We start from the raw sequence: 23,361 nt of genomic DNA, 5'->3' as shown, positions 1-23,361 counted from the left end.
CATCTGTTCAAGAGAAGGCAGACACCTCTACGGCTGATATCTCCAACACTCTGCAACTCACACTAAAACTATCTCCATTGACAAACAGCACTACAGGTAAGAGGAGAAATAAGTGCTTTTGATTTGGGGGATGAACTGTCCCTTTAAATTCTCCCCTTTACCCCCTAAGGAAACAGTTAATCCTTTCCTCTTAGACAAATGCCTTCTCACATGTACTCAGAGTTCATTTTCAAGCGGCAGGTGATTTATTTCCTCTTCTTAAACATGAAAATGAAATGTCAAAAATATCAGAGAGCCTCTTGGTTTCTTGGTTTCCTTAAACATCCATAGAAGAGGATCAATCCTGGCATTACCATCTGAGAAGCTTCCCTCTCTATCATCTGTAATGCTACGCTCTGAGCTCACATGATGAAATGGAGAAAGCAATGACTGGAATGTGGAATACGGTTGCACGGATTTCAACACATAAAGCGTACTGCAAGCAGACACTTGCCACCGTGTGTGTGTGTGTGTGTGTGTGTATGTGCGGGGGTGTGCGTCTTTAATCCTTGAAAAGGCTGGTGGTGACTGGTCGCAAAAATCGGATGTTTTCTCATTCCCAGACACACCTCTTTCTTCTTCCTCGTCGTCGTCGGCCTCCTGTCTGCTCTACTACTTCTTCCTTTCCCGTCAGTCTGTCTGTCCATCTTCCCCATAATTTATGACAGTTGTCTGTAACTGCTTTGCCCTGAGAGAGTGGGGGGAAAAGATATAATTTAGACAAAGCTCCTGCTACTATTCACCTTTTCTTGCCCTCCCCTTTTCATCCTCATCCTTCATGACACACAGACACAGCCCACAGCCTTAGGGCAGTAGAGTTAAGGAGGTATTTAAAGTTTGTCATTTTTAGGACCTTGAACGGCAAACTAGAAGGAGAAAGAACAAGGAAAGAGGTGAGAGGGGGAGGGAGGGAGGGAGACAGTGTGAAGGAGCAAAGGCAGGAAAGGTGTTTGGAGCTGCAGGTGTGGGGCCAATTTCGGGGTTTTATTTCTCACACACACAGACCAGTCTCGACGTTGGTGCTTGCTGAGCTGAGGAGAAACTCGCAGGAGCTGGCGACAGCTGACATGAAGCAGAAACAGCAGAGAGGGAGAGACAGCGAAGGTATTAGCAGCTCATAAAAAGGCACTTAGAGCTGCAGTTAAGCAACTCACACATTCATCACCAGTGGCTGCTACTGAACACACACATTTTTTAAGTCTCGGCGGCAGCTGCTGCCATTATGAGAAATTACAAAGGCGGAAAGACGTCAAGATAACAAATCTGTGATAAAGGGTGAAGTGATAAGGAGCATGTGAGTGTAATTTGATTTTATAACCTCTGTTTGCCTTGAATGAATGTCTTTCTGAGAAGTTATAAGGAGCAGAAATAACCTCTCCAGTGAATTTAGATCACATAAAAGGAGGATGATGGCATGTGTTAAAAGGAAGCGTGTCAGTGCCACGGCGCTGCCTGCTTCTGCAGACACTATGTAGCCTGCAATTTCTGGGGGAAAAAAAAAGAAGTGTGCCAGTATAATCAGCTATAACGCACGAATCTCTCAAATCCTTCACCCCGCCCACAAGATACAATCCTTCCATTCTTGTATTTTTTCTCATTCACTCCACCAGGACGTCTGTGAGCAGGACACACTCTGTTTGGACAGGAACTTAATACCAAAAGCTGGACACTTTTTAAAACCTTTTTTCTCATTTGGAAACAGGATTTGGAATAAGCTCTCCCCTCGTTTTTTCTCTCTGTCTCCCTTTGATGCTTTTCCAAGGATCAGGCAGCCTGACAGAAAAAGTTGTGACAGATTTAGAAAGCTGCAAAAAAAAAAAAAAAAAAAGTCCAGAGAGAGACAGACAGAGCTTTGCCCCGGAGGTTCATGAGGAAGAAACGGGAGACAGATAAAGAGGCAGGGATAATCTGAGAGAGGGAGGGAAGAGCACAGCTGTTGTGTGAAGGGAAAATATAGATAAAGAAAGCGAGGAGGTGCAAAAGTGTGACGAGGACGACCAAGGCTGGAAAGACGGAGGGAGAGTCAGCGGATAGAAGAGTCAGATTGTGGAATAATTCAAGTTGAAGGTCAAGAAAAACTGAGGAGATAAAGGGCAAACAGACACCTGACATCAACAGAATGGAGACGCAGCAGGACAAGAGGGAAGACTTCCTCTGATGTGAAAGAAAGGGATAAAGGAGCTGTGTTCGACAGGCCGAAGAAAAGATCTCCTCATCATGTTTTATTCAGCTGGTTTCCCAGATTCAAACAACCTGCGCCGGAAGAGCAACTTCGTCCCAGGATAGAATGAAACACGGAGCAAAGAGATACCTGCCGAGTCTGTGATACCCTCCTGCTCCTCCTTTTCCTCCTCTCCTCCTTCCTTCCTTTCACTTTACACCCAGTTTTAAATCAACTTCCCCCTCCTCTGCCCTGGTATCTCCTCTCCTCTCTCCTCTCTCCTCTCCATCTCCTCACTATGTGGATACCAGCTTTGCTCCTATGGATTCTTAATATCAGCAGTTTGTGCTCAGGACAAGACTATACGGACTATTACCAACCTGGAGACATGGGCACTGAGGTGAGACATCTAATATATCAGCCATCTATAAAAACTCATTTGTTTCGCCAAATTCTACAGCTTGTAAATGTCTACAACAGAAAAATAACAGATGCAGACGCTGCTATACATAAAATCATTTGAATCACACACTATGGCCTTCACAGTCACCACATCAAGATTCTGGAGCAGCATGTTACACAGTACACTCTCCACCATCATTCAAACACCAGATGAGACAATACCTATTACATTAAGCTCTGTTTATTCAGGAAGTCTCATTAAGATTAAGAGCTCTTTTACAAGAGAGACCTGACAAACAAAGCCTGTTTATAAAACATCACAACAAGACAGTTCAGTCACACAGTAATCCATCTCGTGATTTAATGGTAGTGGCAGCAGCATGAGCAGACAGGATATCTATAATCCAGTACACAGAGGATTGTATGTTGTTTTTTCTAATTTGTTCTGGTACAAGAATCCAATTTGGACCTTTTGAACGAGGTGTGGAACAAGATTTTTAAATTTTTAAATTTAAGCTCTGCAAGCGCTTTAAAATTAATCTTTAAAATATATTACCAAGGTGAAATCCTACGCTGTCTTTACACAAGGAGCGGAACATCAACAGGCTACAATTAATTTTCAACGGACGGTAGTGACATGAAGCTACAAACTGACACCTGACACTTGACATTGCCCACAGGTGTGATGCGCTACAAACACGGTGAATTGTCGACCAATCATATGTTTTTGTCTCTAGCTGTGGTGCTTCACCTACCCAAGTGAAATCTGATGCTGTGTTTGCACTAGGAGGGAATCAGCAACAGGCTACAAGTCATTTCCAATGAAGCTACAAACTGACACTTGATGTTGCCGACGGGTCTGACACGCTCAGTTACAGTGAATTATCAAACAATCATTTATTTTTGTCCCTAGCTGTGGTGCTGGTCTACTGAGCTGAGTTAGCTGATGCTATGCTAGCTTTCTGTGCAGTGCTTTGCAGGTGGAGATGACAGGGCCGTGAAATGTGATGTCGAAATTGGGCTCAGACATCGAACAAAAGCATAGATCTTTTTAAAACCTTATACAGACATTAGATGACGTTCAGCCGAGGTGCTTTGTGGCAAGTAGCAGATACACACAAGCATGTGACAATGTAACTATCTTAACGACTATTTTAGCAACATCTAAACACCTACTCTGTGATAATGCAACTGGTCATGCTGTTTCACTGTTACTCATAGTGTAAACATAGCATTAAACTGGGGCATTACAAAGCTGTCATGGTCATTGTCAATTGTCTGTTAGTCGCCTAATACACTGCATTGTGGGATAGTTATGCCGGCATTGTATGCAGTGTTTGCATACTGTAATATTCCACCGGAAATACTATGCTAGCTACATACTGTTGGTTTCATACTAAGGTTTCAGACTTACTAAAAAATCTCGAATAGTGTTTTAGCATACTATATAGCATGTTAGTAAAGAATTTCAAACACAGGCTTAGTCTTTTTGGAGTTTAGAACAAGCTTTGAATTGATTATAAAATGATGTAAAGACGTTCAAAAGCAGCCTGTAATCTGTTTTGCAGTAGAGCTGATGGCATACAAGGTGGTATCATCAGCATAAAAACGGACATTGAAATGTAGGTTTAAAAAAAGATCCTTGTGTAATCACTGTGAACGGACATCTGCATATGAAGGCAGAATCTGTTGGTAACAAGACTGGGACAAGATTTTGGTATCCGAAGCATTCTAGTTTCCATTTGTATTATGGAGTGTTGACCAATCATGTTTTAGCAGCAGATGAAGAGTTCATGTGCAGAGCAAATGAGGTGGAATGCATTGGCTGAAATTAAATCTCGGAACCCATCAGCTATTGTCTGACAACAATTTAGCTTTATATAAGCTTGTTTTTTTATTCATCTGCATTCATATGCAGATATCAGTTTATAGAGATCTAGCTGAAAATGATCAGCACACGGAACAAAGTATTGGCCTGGAAATCAGCTGGCTACACCACAACCCCAAAATATTGGCTGATGCTACCAGAGGCTTATCATGGTTCGACCAAGCCCCAAGGATGTGTCCTGGACTATGGAGCCATTGTGACATAGCGACTAAAGCGTGTAATTACGATTTCCAGGTCCATCACGTGATGCCATTGGGCCAAAAAGACTTACAATAGGAGTGTCTGTAGATCAGTGGGAAAAAAATTTGAGCGTCACAGCCCCCGCAAAACGACTTGTTTGACTATCAAGATTTAATACATTTGGTCTGATAGTATTTTGAAAGTCTGGAAGAGCTGCAGGATTAAATCATTTTATCCCAATTCAATTTAGCTAAAGGCTAAACTGGAAGTCAGCTACTCGATTGGCGAAGTCTCTAGCGTACTTGCTCTATTGGCCCAACAATGTAGAAGACTCAGAGAGTTGAATTTATTTTGGCTTTATGTGCCGCTAAGCACCTTTCATAGGAACACTGTATCCAGTTCTCTTTATAAATGCATGTGTCAGACTAATCGCTAATTGGCTCCGAGACTATCCTTGTGGAACACTTTAAATCAACCATGTGGAAACTGATATTAAACTACTGGCCACAGCAGCCCACACCAGACAGATATGATTTAAACCAGGTGTAAGAATAATTCAAACCAATGCAGAGCAGCTCATTTAGCAAAACATACTGATCAACAGTATCAAGAGCCTCAGACGGATATATGAGGCCTGCAGCACACTGTTGTTTTTTACCAAGAGAGTTAATAATGTCATCCACAACACCAGCTGCAGCAATGATTGTTCTATGAGCCGGTCTAAAGCCTTACTGCTGTGGCGGAGTGATAATATTTTCATTCAGAGAGGCATGCAGTGTGATACTAAGAGTTCAGACAGACAGGACAGCTTAGATAAGGTCACAAGTGTAACCATCTCTGTGTAATGTGTTCATCCTATCATCTCTTGCACGATTTGTGTTGTTTTTTCTTTAAATTTACATCAAAATTTTGGGGTGTCGGTGGCTTAGTGGTAGAGCAGGCGTCCCATGACAAGGCTGTTGCCGCAGCGGCCTGGGTTCGAATCCGGCCTGTGGCCCTTTGCTGCATGTTATCCCCTCTCTCTCTCCCCCCTTCACGCTTACCGTCCTGTCCATTAAAGGCAAAATGGCCCAAAAAATATCTTTACAAAAAAAAATAATTTTTTTACATGAATGATAAAATAATCATAATAATAAAATTACCTGGTAGAACACTCCCAGTAGTAGTAATTATCCAAAGGCTGAAATGCAATCAATTAAAGGGAGTTTTTCATTTCAGCCCCAGCTCCTAAAACCAGTTCCTGACATGAAATTATGAAACACAGATTTTGTTACATAATGCCAGCTCCATGTGTAAAGTTACAGCTTGTTTCTGTGACGTCGTTCCAAGCATCGCCAGGATAAACATCTTTTGGTTTCAGCTGTCTTTACTGTAAATGCCGTTTACGATCCAACCAGGAAACTCTGAGGTTCTTCTGTGGAAGTGTCTCTGAGGTTCAGCTGAAAGCTTCCTTCTTGTGAAAAACGTTGTTGATAGCAGTGAATCATGATACTCTGCCTGTTATTAATGATAATATATTTTACTACAAAGGAATAAGTCTCAATTCACTTGAAGGGATCTTCAGTAACGCGATCCTCTTGGAACTGAATGAATGAATGATGTACTCTGATAGGATAAGCCAGTCATCACATGTAAAACAGATTAAATAAAATAGTGTGTTTGTCCATTAGCTTCAGACATAACATGTTTAAACTGATGGAAAGAGTTAGGGGTTAAAGCATGGGTGTGTGCATGTGCGTGTGTCTGTGTGCCAGCAGTATCTAATGCTGGAGCCTAGAGCACTGGTCATTGGTCCATCATGACCTCATGGTCCCACAGCGATGACCTCATGTCATGTGATCACTTAACAACTCAGTGGAGAGTGAGAGGAAGAGCAAAAGACCATGACAGAAAGAAGAGCAGTCAGTTCTCTAAGTCATAGTTACAACTGTCCATCAACATTATCTAGAGATTGTGTCTCTGCACTGCCAACAGTCATGTCTGACAGTCTTATGGAGGCTCCAGTAGTGAAGTGGCTGAGCTCAAATATTAAAATCTGTCCAATAATAGTTACATGTGTAAATCCGCAATTGTAGCCTCTGCTTTACTCTAAAAGTAATTTAGGACATTTCCATCAGCCTCAGCAGCAAATGTTAGCATGCTGAAATGCTAAACGGAGACAGTGAACATGTTAAACATTACACCTGCTAAACATCAGCATGACTGTCACTGAACATGCTGATGTTAGCTTTTAGCTTAAAGCACTGCTTCACAGCCTCACAGAGCATGGCTGTTAGAGGTGGGACCAAGTTACTGTTTTGCAAGTTACAAGTAAGTCTCAAGTCTTTGCACTTCAGTCACATCCCGAGTCCTAAACTTTGAGTTTCGAGTCCAAAATAAGTCTATGCGCTTAAAACCAAATGTAATGCCATTTTAACAACAATGTAATAATATATTAAACTAAAACAAATTAGGAATCCTTTTCAAAATTTATATTTTTTAAACAAGTCCAAGTGAACTTAAATGAAGGCAAATAAATTAATTCATGGCACACGTTTTAAATGAAATACTTTTAAATCTTCAGGCTTGGGGGAAGATATTAAGTATTTTTATGTTAAAACACTCAAATCAAAGTGGAGTCACAAGTCTGCACGTGCATTTCCATCCAACTCTTTTTAAGCACATATCAATTTAGGCATCAACTGATTGCCAACATTGAGAAATTAAAAAAAAATAAAAAGAGTGATAAGGCACGTTATAGAAGCTAATTCTCACAGATATAAATACAGGTGTGCCTTGAGATTTTGGCTTGCCGCTTGGTGTGCCTTGGGCACGAACAGTTTGAAAACCACTGGTATAGGCCACTGCAAGCTCTCTTAATCTTTTCTGGATGGCTCCTGACATGCTTGTGCACACAGCGCTCTTACCAAAACTCAACTAGTATTAGTCATTCAAACTTTTTATTTCCATTGTCCAGTGTGCTCTCTGTTATTATACATCCATTGCTACTCTTATCGATGAATCAACTCCCCAATATTCACATAACAGTAGTGGATGGAAAAGAGCAAAAATTCATGTTTTCTTTCGCCAATGTTCTGAAAGTTCAGTTAAAATTTGCACTACATTTGGATGGAAAACCAACTTTTGGTGCTGAAGTCCACGTTGACTTGCAAGTCTTTTCAAATTTTGTCAAGTTGAGCCCAAAGTCATCAAATTTGTGACTTGAGGCTGACTCAAGTCCAAGTCACGTGACTCTATTCCACACACCTCTAACAGCTACTGCTTCTCAGTCTCTCAGTATTCTATATGATCTTGTTTCAATATACAATTCTTGTTTTGGAAGCATTTTAAGAGTAGATAGCTAATTTCATATTCGATGCCACAGGTCACACATATGTCGCAACACAGGCCTCTGAGATGGCTAGAAAGACACATGAAAGGAGGGGAGGCAGACAGAAAGAAAGAGATAAATGGAAAGATAACAACAGAGATCTGGTTTCTGTTCGGTAACGCCAGCCGCACCAGCCTGCTCCTTCTCAGCCTGAGAAACTAAACAACCACACTCGCTCCCCAGAGGAAGAATTAATATGTGACACTCAAACACCCGACTCCAAGCTGACATTCAGTCCCCACAGATGACATAGTAGCCACTCTGATACACAATTAACCTTTTATCTTTTCTCTGTGTCTCTATGGAGTGGAGCAGAGTCATCTATCATGACGGCAGAAAAATCATTATGGGGATGACTCACAGCGGGAATGGTTTACAGAGCTACTGTAAACTGAGATTTCCTGCATAGACCTGGTCCACCACATAAAGCTCTCTCTGTACAATAATAACAATAATAATAATAATGAGGGTGTTGGCTGAGCTGTTTGGTTTGTTTATGCAGGCCTAATGCTGCATTTAAGGACTCCTCAGAAGCTCTTACGTTTGAGACTCGAAGGTGGTGGTTTAACTTGTAATGGAGGGCACATTAAGGAAGGGTACCAGGAAAACCCAAAAACTGATAAAGCAACCAAAGGAACTTACAGTCCTCTTCAGTTACTGAACCCCATTTTAAACTGGGTCAGACTACAGCGTCTTGCTCAAGAGCGCTGCAGCAGTCGAGCAGGTATCCTCCTATTTTATCCCATTGCCTTAGGTTAGATTGTATAAAGTTTATAGCAGTCTGAATGCTATTAAAGCGAACCACAAAAAAGAGCAAGAACAGCAATACTAACGCACAAAGAAAACGCAGAGTTTGCAGCTTCTTTTTGGTGCTCAAAGGCAAGGATGTGTGTGTAGGTGAGGAGAGGACACATAATAACTAACAGTAGCCAACAGCAACATGTTACAACACATTGGTAGCTGAGGTATTCACTGTTTATTCAACTCAAACCAGCAAAGCTGACACAGTAAATTCTACAATATGTAATAGTTTTCTTTAACACTCGCAACAAATGACCCGATTCAAACATTTTAAAATATAAAAAGTGAAGCATTTTTAATGTTTATTATATTCAATGGGACATGGGCCTCAATTTTGTGACATAAGAGCCAAATGCCTTTTTTTTTGCCTGCTTTTATTGTCTCCTTAAAGAAACAGTTCAGTTTTTTGGAAGTGGGGTTGTATGAGGTACTTAGGTACTTACATAGTCAGTGTATTACCTACAGTAGATGGTGGTCAGTACGCCCACAGTTTGGAGAAGCAGGCAGGGGTAAAGGCACAGAAGCCAAGCAATGTACTGCTGAGGATGGGGGCCGCAGCAAAACGTATTTTAGCCACCTAAAACAATCATCAGACAGCATTTTCCAACAGGGAACTGAAGCCGTTACCTCACTCTCTTCAAAGCCAGACTCCACTGAGAAAAACAGTGACTTAACATCGCTGAAAACAGGAGCTGCTGGACTACCGCTGCTTCGATCAGTTAGTTTGTTGTTGTTGTTGTGTGATTATGGCATATGAAGTGGTTAGTTCGGATTCACCAAAGTCACATAATAACAAAACGAACTCACAGATCGAGGCAGTGGTAGACCAACAACTTCTGTGTTCAGCAAGGTAAAATTACTGTTTTTGTAAATGGAGTCTGGTGATTTTGACGAGAAAATAGATGTGGAACTGAAACCATTAACGGCTTCCCTGTCGAAAAGGGCTGTCTGACGGAAAGGCAGAAAGGTAAAGTGGTGAACATACTCTAAATATAGCGTACACTTTATCTATTATACATGGTTTAACCCTTGTTCCCCCCTCTTAGCGATGCTGTTGACAAATAAGAAGCTTTCTGGCAACTCACGAAGAACTCAAACTGAGGATATACTGTGTTATTAAAGCCACATTGATCTGTTACGACACTTTCTTATCTTCCAGGCTCCTGTGTTGTCAGATGACCAGCCCAGTTTGGAGTCAGTGACGAGTGTGGATCAGCTGTTACAGCTTCTGTACCCCGAATACAATTTGCTTCAGCACTGCCTGAGGAGGAAAACATGGCAAGCCTCCTCTGCCCCCTCTTTTTCCACCTCCTCAGCGAGCCCTTTGGTCCACTCTGACGATGAGGATCTGTGGGGTCAGCCAAGGGAGGAGGCGCTTTTCAAAGTGGACGGGACTCTGGGAGGTAAACTTAGATACTTACTACAAAATACAGGCCAGTAAATTAGTTGTGATTGCCTGAAATATTAAGACTTTTTAATGATCTCTTTATTGGGTCAGTCCTCAACACTTGTTAGAAAGCTAGACAGATTTAATTGCACCGGAGACAGACAAAAGTAGGTGGTACACGTTGGAAAGAACACTGGAAAATAAAAATCAGACACATTATTAGTTGATGATTTCCTGCCGTCACCTCAGAACCTCTAATAACAGATACATTAAGACCGCAAAGCTCTCTTGTATTCAGATTCAGTTACTCAATCACATGTGTTTTCAGTCATCTTAGAGGAGATCCAGCGGACCTCATGCCAGCCCAGAGAGGTGTGTGTTGAGGTCGCCAAGGAATACCCAGAATCCACCAGTCAATTCTACCTCCCTCGCTGTGTGGCGCTGCATCGGTGCGGTGGCTGCTGCACCAACGAGGCCTTTTACTGCACCAACACAAGTCACGCGCTCGTCAACAAGACAGTAAGTGGTGCAGCTGGATCCTTTCCTGTCTCTGAGCTGTTTATTTGAAAGTCAGACACTTTTTAGCACTCTAATTATTTAACACTCACTCACATTACAAGATCGTGTTGGTATTTTGTGTTCTCACACCTCAAACCGCTTCAGGAAAGAGGACAGAAACCAATCTACTGAGCTGTATTACGAGCTCATGTGTATCACAACCCGCCCTACTGCAGTGGGACAGCCTTTGGCTACAACTGGACACCAAGTCAATACAATACAGTCACGCACAGTTGCTCAATCTTGGAATCATTACGTCAACCTCTACACATCAGCCGAAACACTAAATCATAACCATAATACTGCAACGAAAGCAGCAGAAGAAAAGACGAGGAAAATTTAATTTCTTCCACAAGCTACAGTTTTGTTCACACACACACACACACACACACACACACACACACACACACACACACACATAACTCTAACCTCAATCTGTCCTCCTGCCAGTTGATGGAACTCTCCCCGCCCAGGATGGATCGTACCGTTGTCATGGTAACCTTTGTCAACCACACCTCGTGTGAATGCCTTTCCAAGCGGCCGCTCCACTCCATCATAAGACGAGCTGCGACAGATCACCTGTGAGTGAGAGCGAGGAGTGACGTGTGTGTGTGTGTGTGTGTGTGTGTTTACAAACATATCTGAATCATTTGTCCTGTATCCATGCATTTATAACATGTGCGTCTGTACAGGTGTTCCCCACCCGAACTTCCCTGTGCCTCCGGGGCATTATGGGATCCAGTGAACTGTGTGTGTGTCTCTACAGAGGCCATAAACTACTCTGAGAGAGAGACAGGTAAGTGTGCATGAGTCATGCTGGTCAAATTATTCAGGTAAAGGAATACCTTACCCATGAAAGGATCATTTGGATATCCATTACTCATCCTGTGTTACACTGAATTCATTGAGAAAACTTTGTTTTTCCTGTGGAGAATCCAAAAAAGGCAAATATTAATCATGAATTGAAGTCATAGAAGTCAAAACATGTTTACAAACTCTCACACAACTCGTGCAGCGTAATCCAAGTCTCATTTATCCAGTCGTCTGCTCAGTACTTCTCAAAGAAAGTCCCAAAACTGAGAAAATTCATGAAGTCATGGTAAGCCGCATTTATGTCAGGGAAAGCACGTGTGTTTGAACTCTGCTCGTGCATTCCAGTGAGCAGAGTTCAAATGCACGCACTTCCCCAGGCATACTACTCATCCGTTTGTGAGACTGTTGATGCGGAAATGTTTTAACTAGGAGGTTTTCGCAAAAATGCACGTGTTTGTGAAGTGCTGAGCATTAGACTGAATAAATGAGACTTGGATTATGTGACACCAGCTGTGTGAGAATTTAATGTTTTGATACAGTTTTGCTGCTGTTAAAAATGGACCCCTATGACCTCAATTCATCAAGAAGTTTCTCCATTTTTAGTATTTTTTAGATTCTTTGTTCACGGTAGAGGTGTGCGAGAAAAACAAAGTTTTCTTCATGAATTCAACAGAACACATGATGAGTGATTGATACACAAATGGTCATTTTGTGGGTGAAGTATTCCTTTAAGATGACCCTTGAGGTTTTAAGATAAATGGTTTAACAAATGGATCTCAAATTCTTGCTTGTTTTCTGTGAAATACTGAACACTTGCAGCTCTTCGGGGCTCTCATATCCACCAAATAAGTCTTGAGGGGAAACTGCTGCATTTTAAAGGAGGTCACAAGCCAAAAAGGTTGTGAACCACTGTTGTAGGATCCATCAGAAAATCAATCAGGCTGGCTCCATTTTGGGTTCTTATCCAATACTTAAAGGGTACTTTTCCGATTTTCAACCAGCTCTGTGTCAAAACAATGTAGGTAGTCCTCCATCTAACCAGTGCCTAGATATCCCTGCTCGCCCCCCAACAAAATTCCAAATGGAGTTTTGTAGGCTCTTGGGCTATTGCTCGAACTACAGTCTCTGCTTTTCACATTTTCATGTTGCCCGCCACCCATGCCGCCACCACTGGAACAAAGAGTAAACTCAAACTCAGACAAAAATCCATTCTAGGCAAAACCAGGTGGTACTCAAATACATATTGAAATTAAGTTACTGTATTGCCTATTACTCACCTGCAATGTTTTTAGAAACATATTTTAGTGTCATGTTTAGCTGTAATACAGCTAAATGTGAACAGGAAGTGGGCACCATACTGCTTCCTGCACAGTGAAAACAGAGGCTGAAAAAACTCAGATCAAACGGTTAAACTAGGCAGCGCTGATCAAATATAAATCAAGATTCTGTTACTGAGTTGCCATTTTCTCATCTCAAAAGTTTTCAGAAACATATTTTAGCTCACTGTTAAACTGTAATGCAAGATTGTTTCTTGTCAGCCGGCCGCCATTGTTTCAAAAGGACTTGTTCCCACTACATCACCCACCAGCAGGAGCGTTTATGAGTACAGTACGGGCACCAAATGTGCTAAGGCCACCACTGCTAGGAGTTGTAGGCTTTCTCCCTCTTGTGCAAAAGCCTCCTTTTTCTCTATTTTCTCTGGTCATATAGCACTAATTTTAAAAGTATCGCATCTTTGTACTGCATAGACATAGTAGTTTCATTAAAGGGCCATCCTCTCAGTGGTGAAACACGTCTTTAAACAAATAAAGAACAGCCTTTGCACTCATCAAATGCTAGAAAACAGAGTATTTTGGAAGAATTTACAGCAAATGTAATGTAAACCAGGATGTCAATCAGTCTAAATCGAGCAGCATGCTGCGTTAAAAAACAGGATTTACCTCATCTGTAAAGTGTTTTAATAGTGCAGCAGGTTTAGGACGGGACATCTGACACAAAACAGCAGAGACTTCAACAGCACCAGGTATTTTCACTGATAGAAGTGGAAATCATTTGCTGCAGAGTTTTAGCAGGAGTCTAAAACCTGCACAGTGTAACCTACCCTGCAATGTGAAGTGCACAAATCTTATTAAAGAAACATGCTTTTATTTTAAAAGTGTGTTTTTAAAAAGTAGATATTGTCGACTTGTCTGTAATTAGTGAACAGAGCTCCCAGCTCTGAGTGAGAATGCAAAGTCATTCAAAATGTGGCTAGAACTTAAACCCGCCCCGAGCAGGTTCTGGGATGTGAGCCAAATGATGGTAAAGAAATGTTTTCAAAAACTCCACCACCACTGCCAAAGGAGGATGATAAAGATGATGCCTGAGTGGTAAATAAAATGATCCGGAACGACTTCCCCCCCGAGGGAATGTTTATTCAACTGTAACCTGAGAAGCGAAAGTGTCTTTGTGGCATGTTACTTGTACAATCATGTAGTGAACTCCAGTGCCTTCCTTCTCTAGCTTCTTCTTTTGCTAATAATAAACAAACCGTACTTATCACACTGACTGAAAATAGATACAGATGGGAAAGAGTCTGAATGATTACAGACAGTTGACTGCCATGTATAAGTGGTGTGGCTGCAGACAGACAAGACAAAGATGTACCTACAACTAAATACCTTCCTTTACTTTTTCTCTTCCAGAGGGGCTGGACTCAGGCCTGCTGGCTCTCTGTGGACCCAACAGGGTTCTACACGAGTCCACCTGCGAGTGTGTTTGTCGAAATGGACTCACCGAGGACAGCTGCGATCCAGGCTGGAAACTGGACCACAACACCTGTAAGAGAGGTTTCAGTTACTGAAAATATTTAACCCTGTACTGTTGTTTGAACAAGAATAAAAACCCCAAAGTGACAAGAGGAAGCCCGGGATTTTTAGAAGATGTAAAGACAGAATAGATGAGTATGAGGGGAAACCGGAGAAAACCTGAACGTACTTCTCTACAACAATACAATCTATTTTTCCTGTAGCACCCGATTAATTTACTGTAAACACCTACCTGCTCAGAAGAGTGACGTCATTCTGAAAGTACCCGGCAAGACAGAGCCAAACAGGATAAACACAGATAGGGGGAACTTTTGGGAAGTAGGGCTTTATGCAAATATTGAACAAGTCAGAACCTGACTAACTAATACTTAGCTTGACAACACTGACTGATGTGCACAGTGTAATATCGGATAAGGTTTGGTCTTAATTCATGAATTCTTTCCTCTCTCAGGTGAGTGCCAGTGTGAAGGTCAAGGTGAGGGGAAGTGGTGCCCAACGGGCCAGCGGTGGGATGAGGAGCTGTGTGGCTGTGTGTGTGCCGCGGAGTGTCCCGGGAACCAGCCCCTGAATCCCGACACCTGCCTGTGTCAGTGCAGAGAGAGTCCGCAGTCGTGTCTGCGGCAGGGCAAGAGGTTTAACCCCAACTCTTGCAGGTAGGTGTACCAGAGGGCCGGGAGTCTGTCCTTGTTGTGGTTTTAAAGCCTAAATTCAAGCAAGTGTCCATCCTGCTAAAGTGTCCTTGAGCATAACACTGAACTTCTCAGCTCTGCAGCAGTGGTGTCCCCAGAAATATTTCATAGGGGTGGCCAGATGGGGCCACTGGAAATAAGCTGGTTGTTTTCTTCTTTAAAAAGACAAAACATACATTTTTATCAGGACCACTTTCCATTTGCAGCATTATATTTTGTGGTATGGCTCTGTTCTGGGGCCTCTCTGCCTTTCCTAGGCCTGTGCAGAAAGCCTCTTCCACGCGCCCTACATGGAAGCGCAAGGCGGAGAGAACACACCTCTCCGCCCTTCCACGCGCCTACATGGAAAGCCTTAAGGCAGAGAGAGCACACCTCCCTGCCCTTCCATGTGCAGCAGCAAAGACCCCCGGGAACAGAGCAGAGCAGCATCAATGACAAACAGAAATGACATCGATAAGTCAGACACAGCATGAAAAGGAGGAGCTGGGGTGGAGGGAAGGTGGGTTTCAAAGCAGCTTGCAGAGGAAGCAGTAAGGCCAGCAGCAGTTTAAATAGGGCGTCCTGAATGAGATTTGCCAATTGGTTGCATCAGCTCCCTTCTATCAGTTGATTGGGCTGTTTGAGATCAGCTATGTAGCTCTGATGTGAACTGAGCTTGAAATCATGTCCTGCCTGAACTAACGCTGTGCTCAATTTTTATTTTGAAGGAGTTTATTGATTGTAAGGAACAAAACAATTACTGGAAACAGGCCTTCTCAAGTTAAGAGGAGACTTGTGGGTACCCATAGACCATTTTCATTCTGACATCTTCAAGTGAGAGTTCAAGGGACCCTTTTAAAAATGGAAATGCCAGTTTTCTCTTTGACAAAATTTAGCCTAAATTTGGAGCATTATTATTTCTAATCTATATTTTTGCATTTATAGAAGCTGGATGTGGCACTGGTTGCGATTTGATGTCAGTGATTCTACTTCCCCTTTGTTCAGTCATACAGTACATCGAAAAGGGGGGGAACTTCCTCCCCCGGAATATTTTGAACATTAAACTCTTAATTTCCAGCATTCTGGTGAACTTATAGGCATCAATTTATGGTGGAAATGTCTTTAATTTTGTCAAAATAAAAGTCTTTTGCTACTTATATGTCTTTAATGGGGGGAAGACAAATGCACATATTCTAAATATTGAAGGAGACATATCCCCTGCATCCCTCCTGAAATATACGCCTATGCATATGCTGCCTGAAAACTTAATTTCAATTGTCAGTGTGGTTTCTAAGCCTGCGTCAAAGAAATTCACTGGTGTTATCACTTCCTCTTTTCCCACTTCCACAGTTGCATAAAATAAAAGTAAAAAATCCATGACCTGATGTAAAGCCACAGTCCATAATCCTTTAGCTCCACTGCACTTGTTCATAATACCAACAGCCTCACTGCATTACATGAAAGCACCGATGGCCAAAGGTGGCAAAGAACACACTCAAACTCCTTATAAAGAGCTCTAAGGGAGCATGAAATATTGTTCGAGGTATGGAGCAGGTGATGTAACATTGGCTTGAGGGCCAAAGAAGGTCCTGATCTCTTGGACAGTGATGACTTTGATCAGTACATCCTGTCTGAAAACGTACAACTTGGCAATAATGACAAAACTGCATTAGCACGACTGATTTAAAGCAGGTTTTACTGGCAAGCTTTCTCACATGATTGTGTGTTTTGATGATCCCTGCTTGTTACCTGGTAAACCAGTCTGTGGTCTGTGGTAAGTTCATTCTTTAAAGCTCTAACTCAGTGTTTTGGAACTGTAAGGGCATGACAGTTCCCGTGTTATTGTAATTCAAATGCAGCATTTCTGCACATCAGTTCATCATGTTCACCTGAACTGGTGGCTTATACTGGGTAAACTGGTCCTGTCTGCTGTGCTCAGCCTTGTTGGCCCTTGGGGTACCCTCACAAGTCTTCACCCTGGGATCTCTACAAGAGAAAGGGAGTGAGGACACAGTGAGAACCGCAGCTTTGAGAGACAGGCAGTCAGAGGGGGAGAAAGCACGCAAACTCTCAATGGACATGTCATACATTCCAAACTCCAAAAAGAAAAACTTTCTTCCTTCATTTTCTTTAGCTCACATGTTTCTGTATGACCTTTTATGGACACAGGGCGTCCAAAACATTCGACCGCGGTCTCAGCTGCGTGTGTGTGCATTGCATGCGTGTCGCGGTTCCCACAGCTAGCATGCAAGAGATCAACCTCCCTCTGACCCAAGAGGCCTGCAGGGAGACAGACAGGGAGACTGGGTGAACTTGATGACAGTGAACAGAGCAGCGATCAGACAGGCGGGCAGGCTCAGAGACAGATGGAGTGAAAGGGAAAAACACACAGGCGGACATGAGCTTTGATATGAGTGATTTGTAATCGTGGCTTTACACATGTGGGAAAGTTCACGGACATACACAGTTTCTTAAACTAACTCATCTTAAAAAGTGTGAAACAAATCAAATCTTAATCAAACTTAAACCTTTAAATGTATATATACACCATTGAACTATAGATTATGCTATCAAGCTAATCAAATTTAATCCATCAACAGAATTAACAAACTAAACCATCTTAAACCACCACACACAACATGAGGTGAACAAACATTTTAACCTGATGAGATGCCATCACACAAACCCAAAAAATAACCTGCACCACAATGAATGAATGAATGAGTGAATGACTATTAATGGATTGCTCACTTTAATAACAGCACATCTCACAAACATATATTTTACCTGTGCAGATCAAATTAATCATTACCAATCAAAAGCACACATACAAGTAGCGTCTCTGTAGTAGTCATCTATGCATTGATGCTCAAACATTTGCCTGGCTTGTCTCTCCCTGCAGGCCACACTTTGCAGACAAAGGAGCTCACCTGCCCAGCTGATCCTCCTAATCAAAGCTGGCTTCTCTCTCATCATAATTTGTGTTATTGAGTTATGCCCAAAAACATGTTTTGCGGGGTCACAGTGACCTTGACCTTCAACCACCACTTTTTTAATCAATTTATTCTTCGTCAAAGTGGCAATTTGAGGAAACTTCCTTTCAGACCTTCTTGAGATATTGCATTTCTTGAGAATAAGACATACACAACGTCACAGTGACCTTGACCTTCAGCCACCACATTTTTAATCAATTTATTCTTCATCAAAGTGCCAATTTGAGGAAACTTCCTTTCAGACATTCTTGAGATATTGCATTTCTTGAGAATAAGACATACACGACGTCACAGTGACCTTGACCTTTGACCACCAAAATCTGATAAGTTCATTTTTGAGTCCAGGTAGAAGTTGGTGCCAAAATTGAAAAAAAAAAAATCCCTCTAGCTGTTATTGAGACATCACATTCACAATAATGAGACGGGTTAGGTCACAGTGACCTTGACAGTGACCTTGAAATTGTCATAATTAGCATATGAATTCTTGAGTTATGGCCAAAAACATGTTCTTTAACGTCAGACTGACCTTGACATTTGATCACCAAAATCTGAGTGAGTTTGGAGATATTCCCTTGAGGCGTTCTTGAGATATTCATGAGAATGGGACAGACAGACGTTTGTAAGTACCTACAGAAGGAAACCCTAATTAATTACCCTCCTAATTAAAACAGGTTCCATCCAGACCCCAAGGAAGCACGCCAGGTGTTGAAGCTAACTTTCATAGTGGCCAAACAGTGGAATTACACCTCCCGAGCCCATCACATGACGCCACTGTGCCCGAAAAGACTTCTTCCCATAGACTCACAATAGCAAGAGCGACAATAAATCAGTGGACACACCTTTTACAAGCGTCACAACCCCCGCAAAATCCATTTGGTCCGATATTTGGAAAGTCTAGAAGCATCGCACAATTTAATAATTTTATCCCCATTCAGTTTAGCAAAGCGGTAAAACGGAGGTAGTTGACTTGGCCGGTGGAAGCCTGTAATGTGCTTGCTCTATGGGCAGGAACACTTCTTAAGTTTTAATGGGGCTAACCGCTCTATCAAATCACTACTTTGATACTAGCGAGTAGGGGTGGGAATCACCTGAGGTCCTACGATACAATATTGTCACAATACTTAAGTCACAATACAATATTGTGATTTTAAACATGTTGCAATGTGCAGATTATAGCGATATATTGTATTACCTTTTTTAATTTCAAATTATATCCCCAAAAGAAAATTAAACATCTGTTTTATTTAATGAGATATTTTTTTCAGTCTGGTTATTGCACTTCAGTCATTTTTATTTCAGCAAAATGTATCTCCTGGAATGACAAGCATTTTGAAGAGCTGGTGCAACCCACAGGCTGTATATAGAGATACAGATATTATAGTCAATGGTGCAACCAAAACCAGCTCTTTAATACAGTAAGGGACGTTAGTATTCAAGTATGCAGAATACTTTTACTTTTTTCCCATCATTCTTTTCAATGTTTTCGCAATTTTTTTAAGTTTGATACAACATCTGGTCACAGAAGGTGGTGCACACAAGACAATACACCTACTGTGATTCTGAAGATGAGAGTTCCCAGAGTTTGGCCATATTCTTCCCTCTCTGGAGATATAATCCCTCTTTTTCTCACGCACAGAATCGTTTGATGCACGCAAAAAAGCAAAACTTGGATCAGTGGTTTATCCAAAGAGGATGTGAAGATCTGAATAATTGACAGTATTTTTTGCCAAGCGAGTATAATCTCCCCTGTGTCTCCTTTTTTATTTCTTCTCATCTCAACCTCACCCTTTCTTTCCCTCCACCCTTCTCTCAATAATCTTTCTTTCACTCCCCCTTTTAATCTTCCTTTTATGCTCACTTTTTCCTCTCGCTGCTTTTTCTCTCTAATTTTCTGCATTTTTTTTCTACTTCCCATCCTTCTCTTGATCTTGTTTTTTCTGGCTTTCCCCTCCCATCTCCTTCCTTCTTCGTCCTTCTGTCCAGCTGTTACAGGTTGCCTTGCAGAAAGCCAAGACGTGTGTGCCAGGCTGGTTTTTACTACAGCCACCAAGTCTGCCAGTGCATCCCCAACTACATGAGGCCTGAGTGGAATTAACCAAACACAGGCAGACAGAGGAGAAAGACTGCAGGTGTTGCCCTTCAACACAAGGCGAACAAACCTTTTGGGCCTGAAAACAAAGGGCAATAAGGAGGAAGTGCCTCTTGACAGGAAGCTGGACCCAACATTTGCATGTACTGGATTACAACAGCAGCACTTGGAGGACGACGGGAGTGATTCCCAGTCAGACAATAAGGCCAAAGAGCCATCAGTAAAACTCATAAGAGTGGAGTAATGTCAGCCAAAGAGAAACTGAAGAGATATTTGACTCTGTGGGACCCTATCAACACCAATCACAGCTGCCTGAAAGCATGACAGCAAGTGCAGGGTGGACCAATCAGACTCTGAGCCAGCGCTTTTCACCGCTGCAACGTGTTCGAGCAAGATATTCAACCACGGACCTGCTGCAGAGACACCACTCATGACTGTGTGAAATGGAAAGAGTGATAAAATAATAACATACCAAATTCCAGACATGCTTTTTTTAGATTAAATACCTGTAGGCACTTTGGCAGGCTTCAGACATGAGATGTTTAAGAGGTTGAAGGATTTATTTTGCAGGAATCATGTAATGTGATGTTGCCAGGCCTTATATTCCCTCTTGTGGCAGAGATGGAAATAATGAGCGTGTGTTTTGGTGGCACTAGCTTTAGATTGTAGCGTCTATACTGAAAGGGACAGAGTGAGGCTCGTTACAGATAAAAATGTCTTTTTACATAAAAGTCTTAACTGGTGCCGTCAGCCTTCGCATTCCTTCCAAAAGAGAAAGGGTTTATTGCCAGATCCTGTTTAATTAAACGCAAATTCAAACACTCCCAAACAGCTATTATATCCTCCAGTTTCTACTTGCCTCTACTGTAGCGCTGCTCTTTGAAGATTTCACTCATACGAGGCTGAATCCATCATAGTTGATGGTAACACTTGGGTACAGCTCTGGATCTTCTAGTAATTTAATTCTACACACTCTAACTAATATTATTTGTAAATATTTAAATCTTTTTTTTCATATTTAAAACTGATATTTTGAAGACGGAATCATGTAGTTGTAAAATACTGTATTTAAGTGATATAACTATTTCATGTCTTTGTACTGCAGCAGTTTGAATCATTATGGAGAATTTGATTTGTTTTTAATTGTCAATTTTGCCTGCACTGCAAATTTAATTTTAACAGTTCCTTTGGGCTATAGGCTACAGCTTTAAAAAAAACAACAAAAAAAACAACAACAACAACATGACTTTAGGGCTCAAAAAGACATTTAATGTTAGGATGAAGATACACTGCAGTGTAAAATGACTAGTGTTTGTGCTATATGTAGAGAATAACTGAAATTCTTGACCATGCTACTATTAAATATTTAAAGGAGTTAATTTGAAGTACTGATTAAAAGCCTTGCCAGACTGATGGTTTGTGTCCCTGTTTTGTTAGTGTTAAATATTATATATTAATAGAGTATACAGGCAGCTACAACCTCTGGAAAACAGGCTGCAAAAAGCATCTGCTGTATGTTAGAGTCAAAACATTCAAAATTTTAGCCACAAACTAAACTCATACAACAATAATTAAATTGTACGCTATAGTTTCATTTAAAGCAACACTATAACTTTTGCTGACCATGGCTACACGTTAATTATGAGATTAATGCTATGCTACTGTTTCCAGAACTACTGTTTAGCCTATACATTCTCACTCCAGCCTCGTCACATATTGCTGCTTGGTTGTGGACGTTCCTCGTCTACGTAACGTGCAACGTTGCCTGGGTGCTTCTGTTGTTGACATTCTGGAACACAGTGTCAATGTCAGCCTGTTGCATACATTGGGTCTTTTCAAAATACACTTCCATTTTCAAAGGAAATGTATAGTTTGCATACAGTCTCTTTCAAAATAAATGTAGTACAACACAGTGACTTGACAGTTTTTTCATTCAACAACAAAAGCGCATGGTTAGGTCTGGAAAAAAACAACAGGGTTTGGCTTCACATTCATACGGTGAGCAAACATCAGCCTACCCAGTTGGTAAAGTGTGCTTCCATACAGGCAAACATTAGCTACCATGTGTTGCGGTCATACCAAAAATACAAAAAAAAGAAAAGAAAAGAAAAGTACAATTACAGAAGAGCCAAAACATCCATAAACTGACTCAGTAATGTCAGTTACACAGCAATATTTAATGTTATCTAAACTTTACTAATATTAGCTAACATTAGCCAACGTTACATCTTAAAGTTGCAAACATTAGCTCCCATATCTTAAACTTGCTAACCTTAGCTCCTATATCTAAAATTCATTAACATTAGCTCCCACATCTTAAAGTTGCTAACATTAGCCACCATATATAAAAGTTTCAAACATTAGCTCTCACATCTTAAAGCTGCTAACATTAGCTCCCATAAGTTGCAAGCATCAACTCCCATATCTAAAATTTACAGACATTAGGTCCCATATCTAATATTTGCTAGCATTAGTTCCCATATCTAAAATTTGCAAACATTAACTCCCAAATCTTAAAGTTGCAAACATTAACTCTGAAATTTGCTAGAATTAGCTCACACATCTTAGAGTTGGTAACATTAACTCCCATATTGAAAAGTTGCAAACATCAGCTCCCATACCTAAAAGTTGCAAACATAAATGGCCATACCTTATATTTGATAAAATTACCCCCCCCCCCCCCCCCTATCTAGTTTGCTAGCATTTGCATTAGCCACTATATGTTCAGTTAACTAACATTAACTACATTATCCTTGGTTTCTTGTTTGCTAACATTAGCCCCTATAACCTTGTTAATAGACCAGCTAAGTCTGAATGAATTGAGCAATGATGCATTTATTGCCCATAAATTCCACTTCTCATTTATAAAAGGAAGAACATTTTATTTTACTTTAAAAGTTGCAGTCTCACTTTAAATGTTCAGTCATATTTGCTGTACTTTCTTTAATGAGTAAAGTATAGTACTTAAAATATTAGTGTGGCCCATTCTTTATCTACAACTGTGCAGAAATATGGGTTTAAACAGAATGAATCATTATTGCTTCAGCACTTCAAACTATTCAATACAGTCTTAAATACAATAATAGTTTAAAATGTGTCACTGCTCCTTTAAAAACACCTATTGCATGTTAACTCTGGCAAGTAGAGGATAAGAAATGCATTTTGATCACGTTTCAAATGACGAACCAGTGAAAAGTCCCTCCAC

At 41.2% G+C, this 23,361-nt stretch overlaps 1 protein-coding gene across 1 annotated transcript; it reads left to right on the top strand.

Moving 5' to 3' along the window:
* Positions 1-996: 996 nt before the first annotated feature.
* LOC126401848 (vascular endothelial growth factor C-like) lies at positions 997-22,804 on the top strand. The gene is made up of 8 exons (XM_050063365.1): positions 997-2,600; positions 10,001-10,244; positions 10,557-10,747; positions 11,237-11,367; positions 11,479-11,582; positions 14,284-14,418; positions 14,858-15,059; positions 20,051-22,804. Exons 1-8 carry the CDS (start codon positions 2,499-2,501, stop codon positions 20,160-20,162), a joined length of 1,221 nt encoding a protein of 406 aa, XP_049919322.1. The 5' UTR covers positions 997-2,498; the 3' UTR covers positions 20,163-22,804.
* Positions 22,805-23,361: the final 557 nt, after the last annotated feature.

The sequence above is a fragment of the Epinephelus moara genome, chromosome 15 (genome assembly GCF_006386435.1).
Source record: "Epinephelus moara isolate mb chromosome 15, YSFRI_EMoa_1.0, whole genome shotgun sequence".
NCBI classification, from domain to species: Eukaryota; Metazoa; Chordata; class Actinopteri; order Perciformes; family Serranidae; genus Epinephelus; species Epinephelus moara.
The sequence above is the reverse complement of the archived record's forward strand: the minus strand, read 5'-3'. Positions and strand labels throughout refer to the sequence as shown.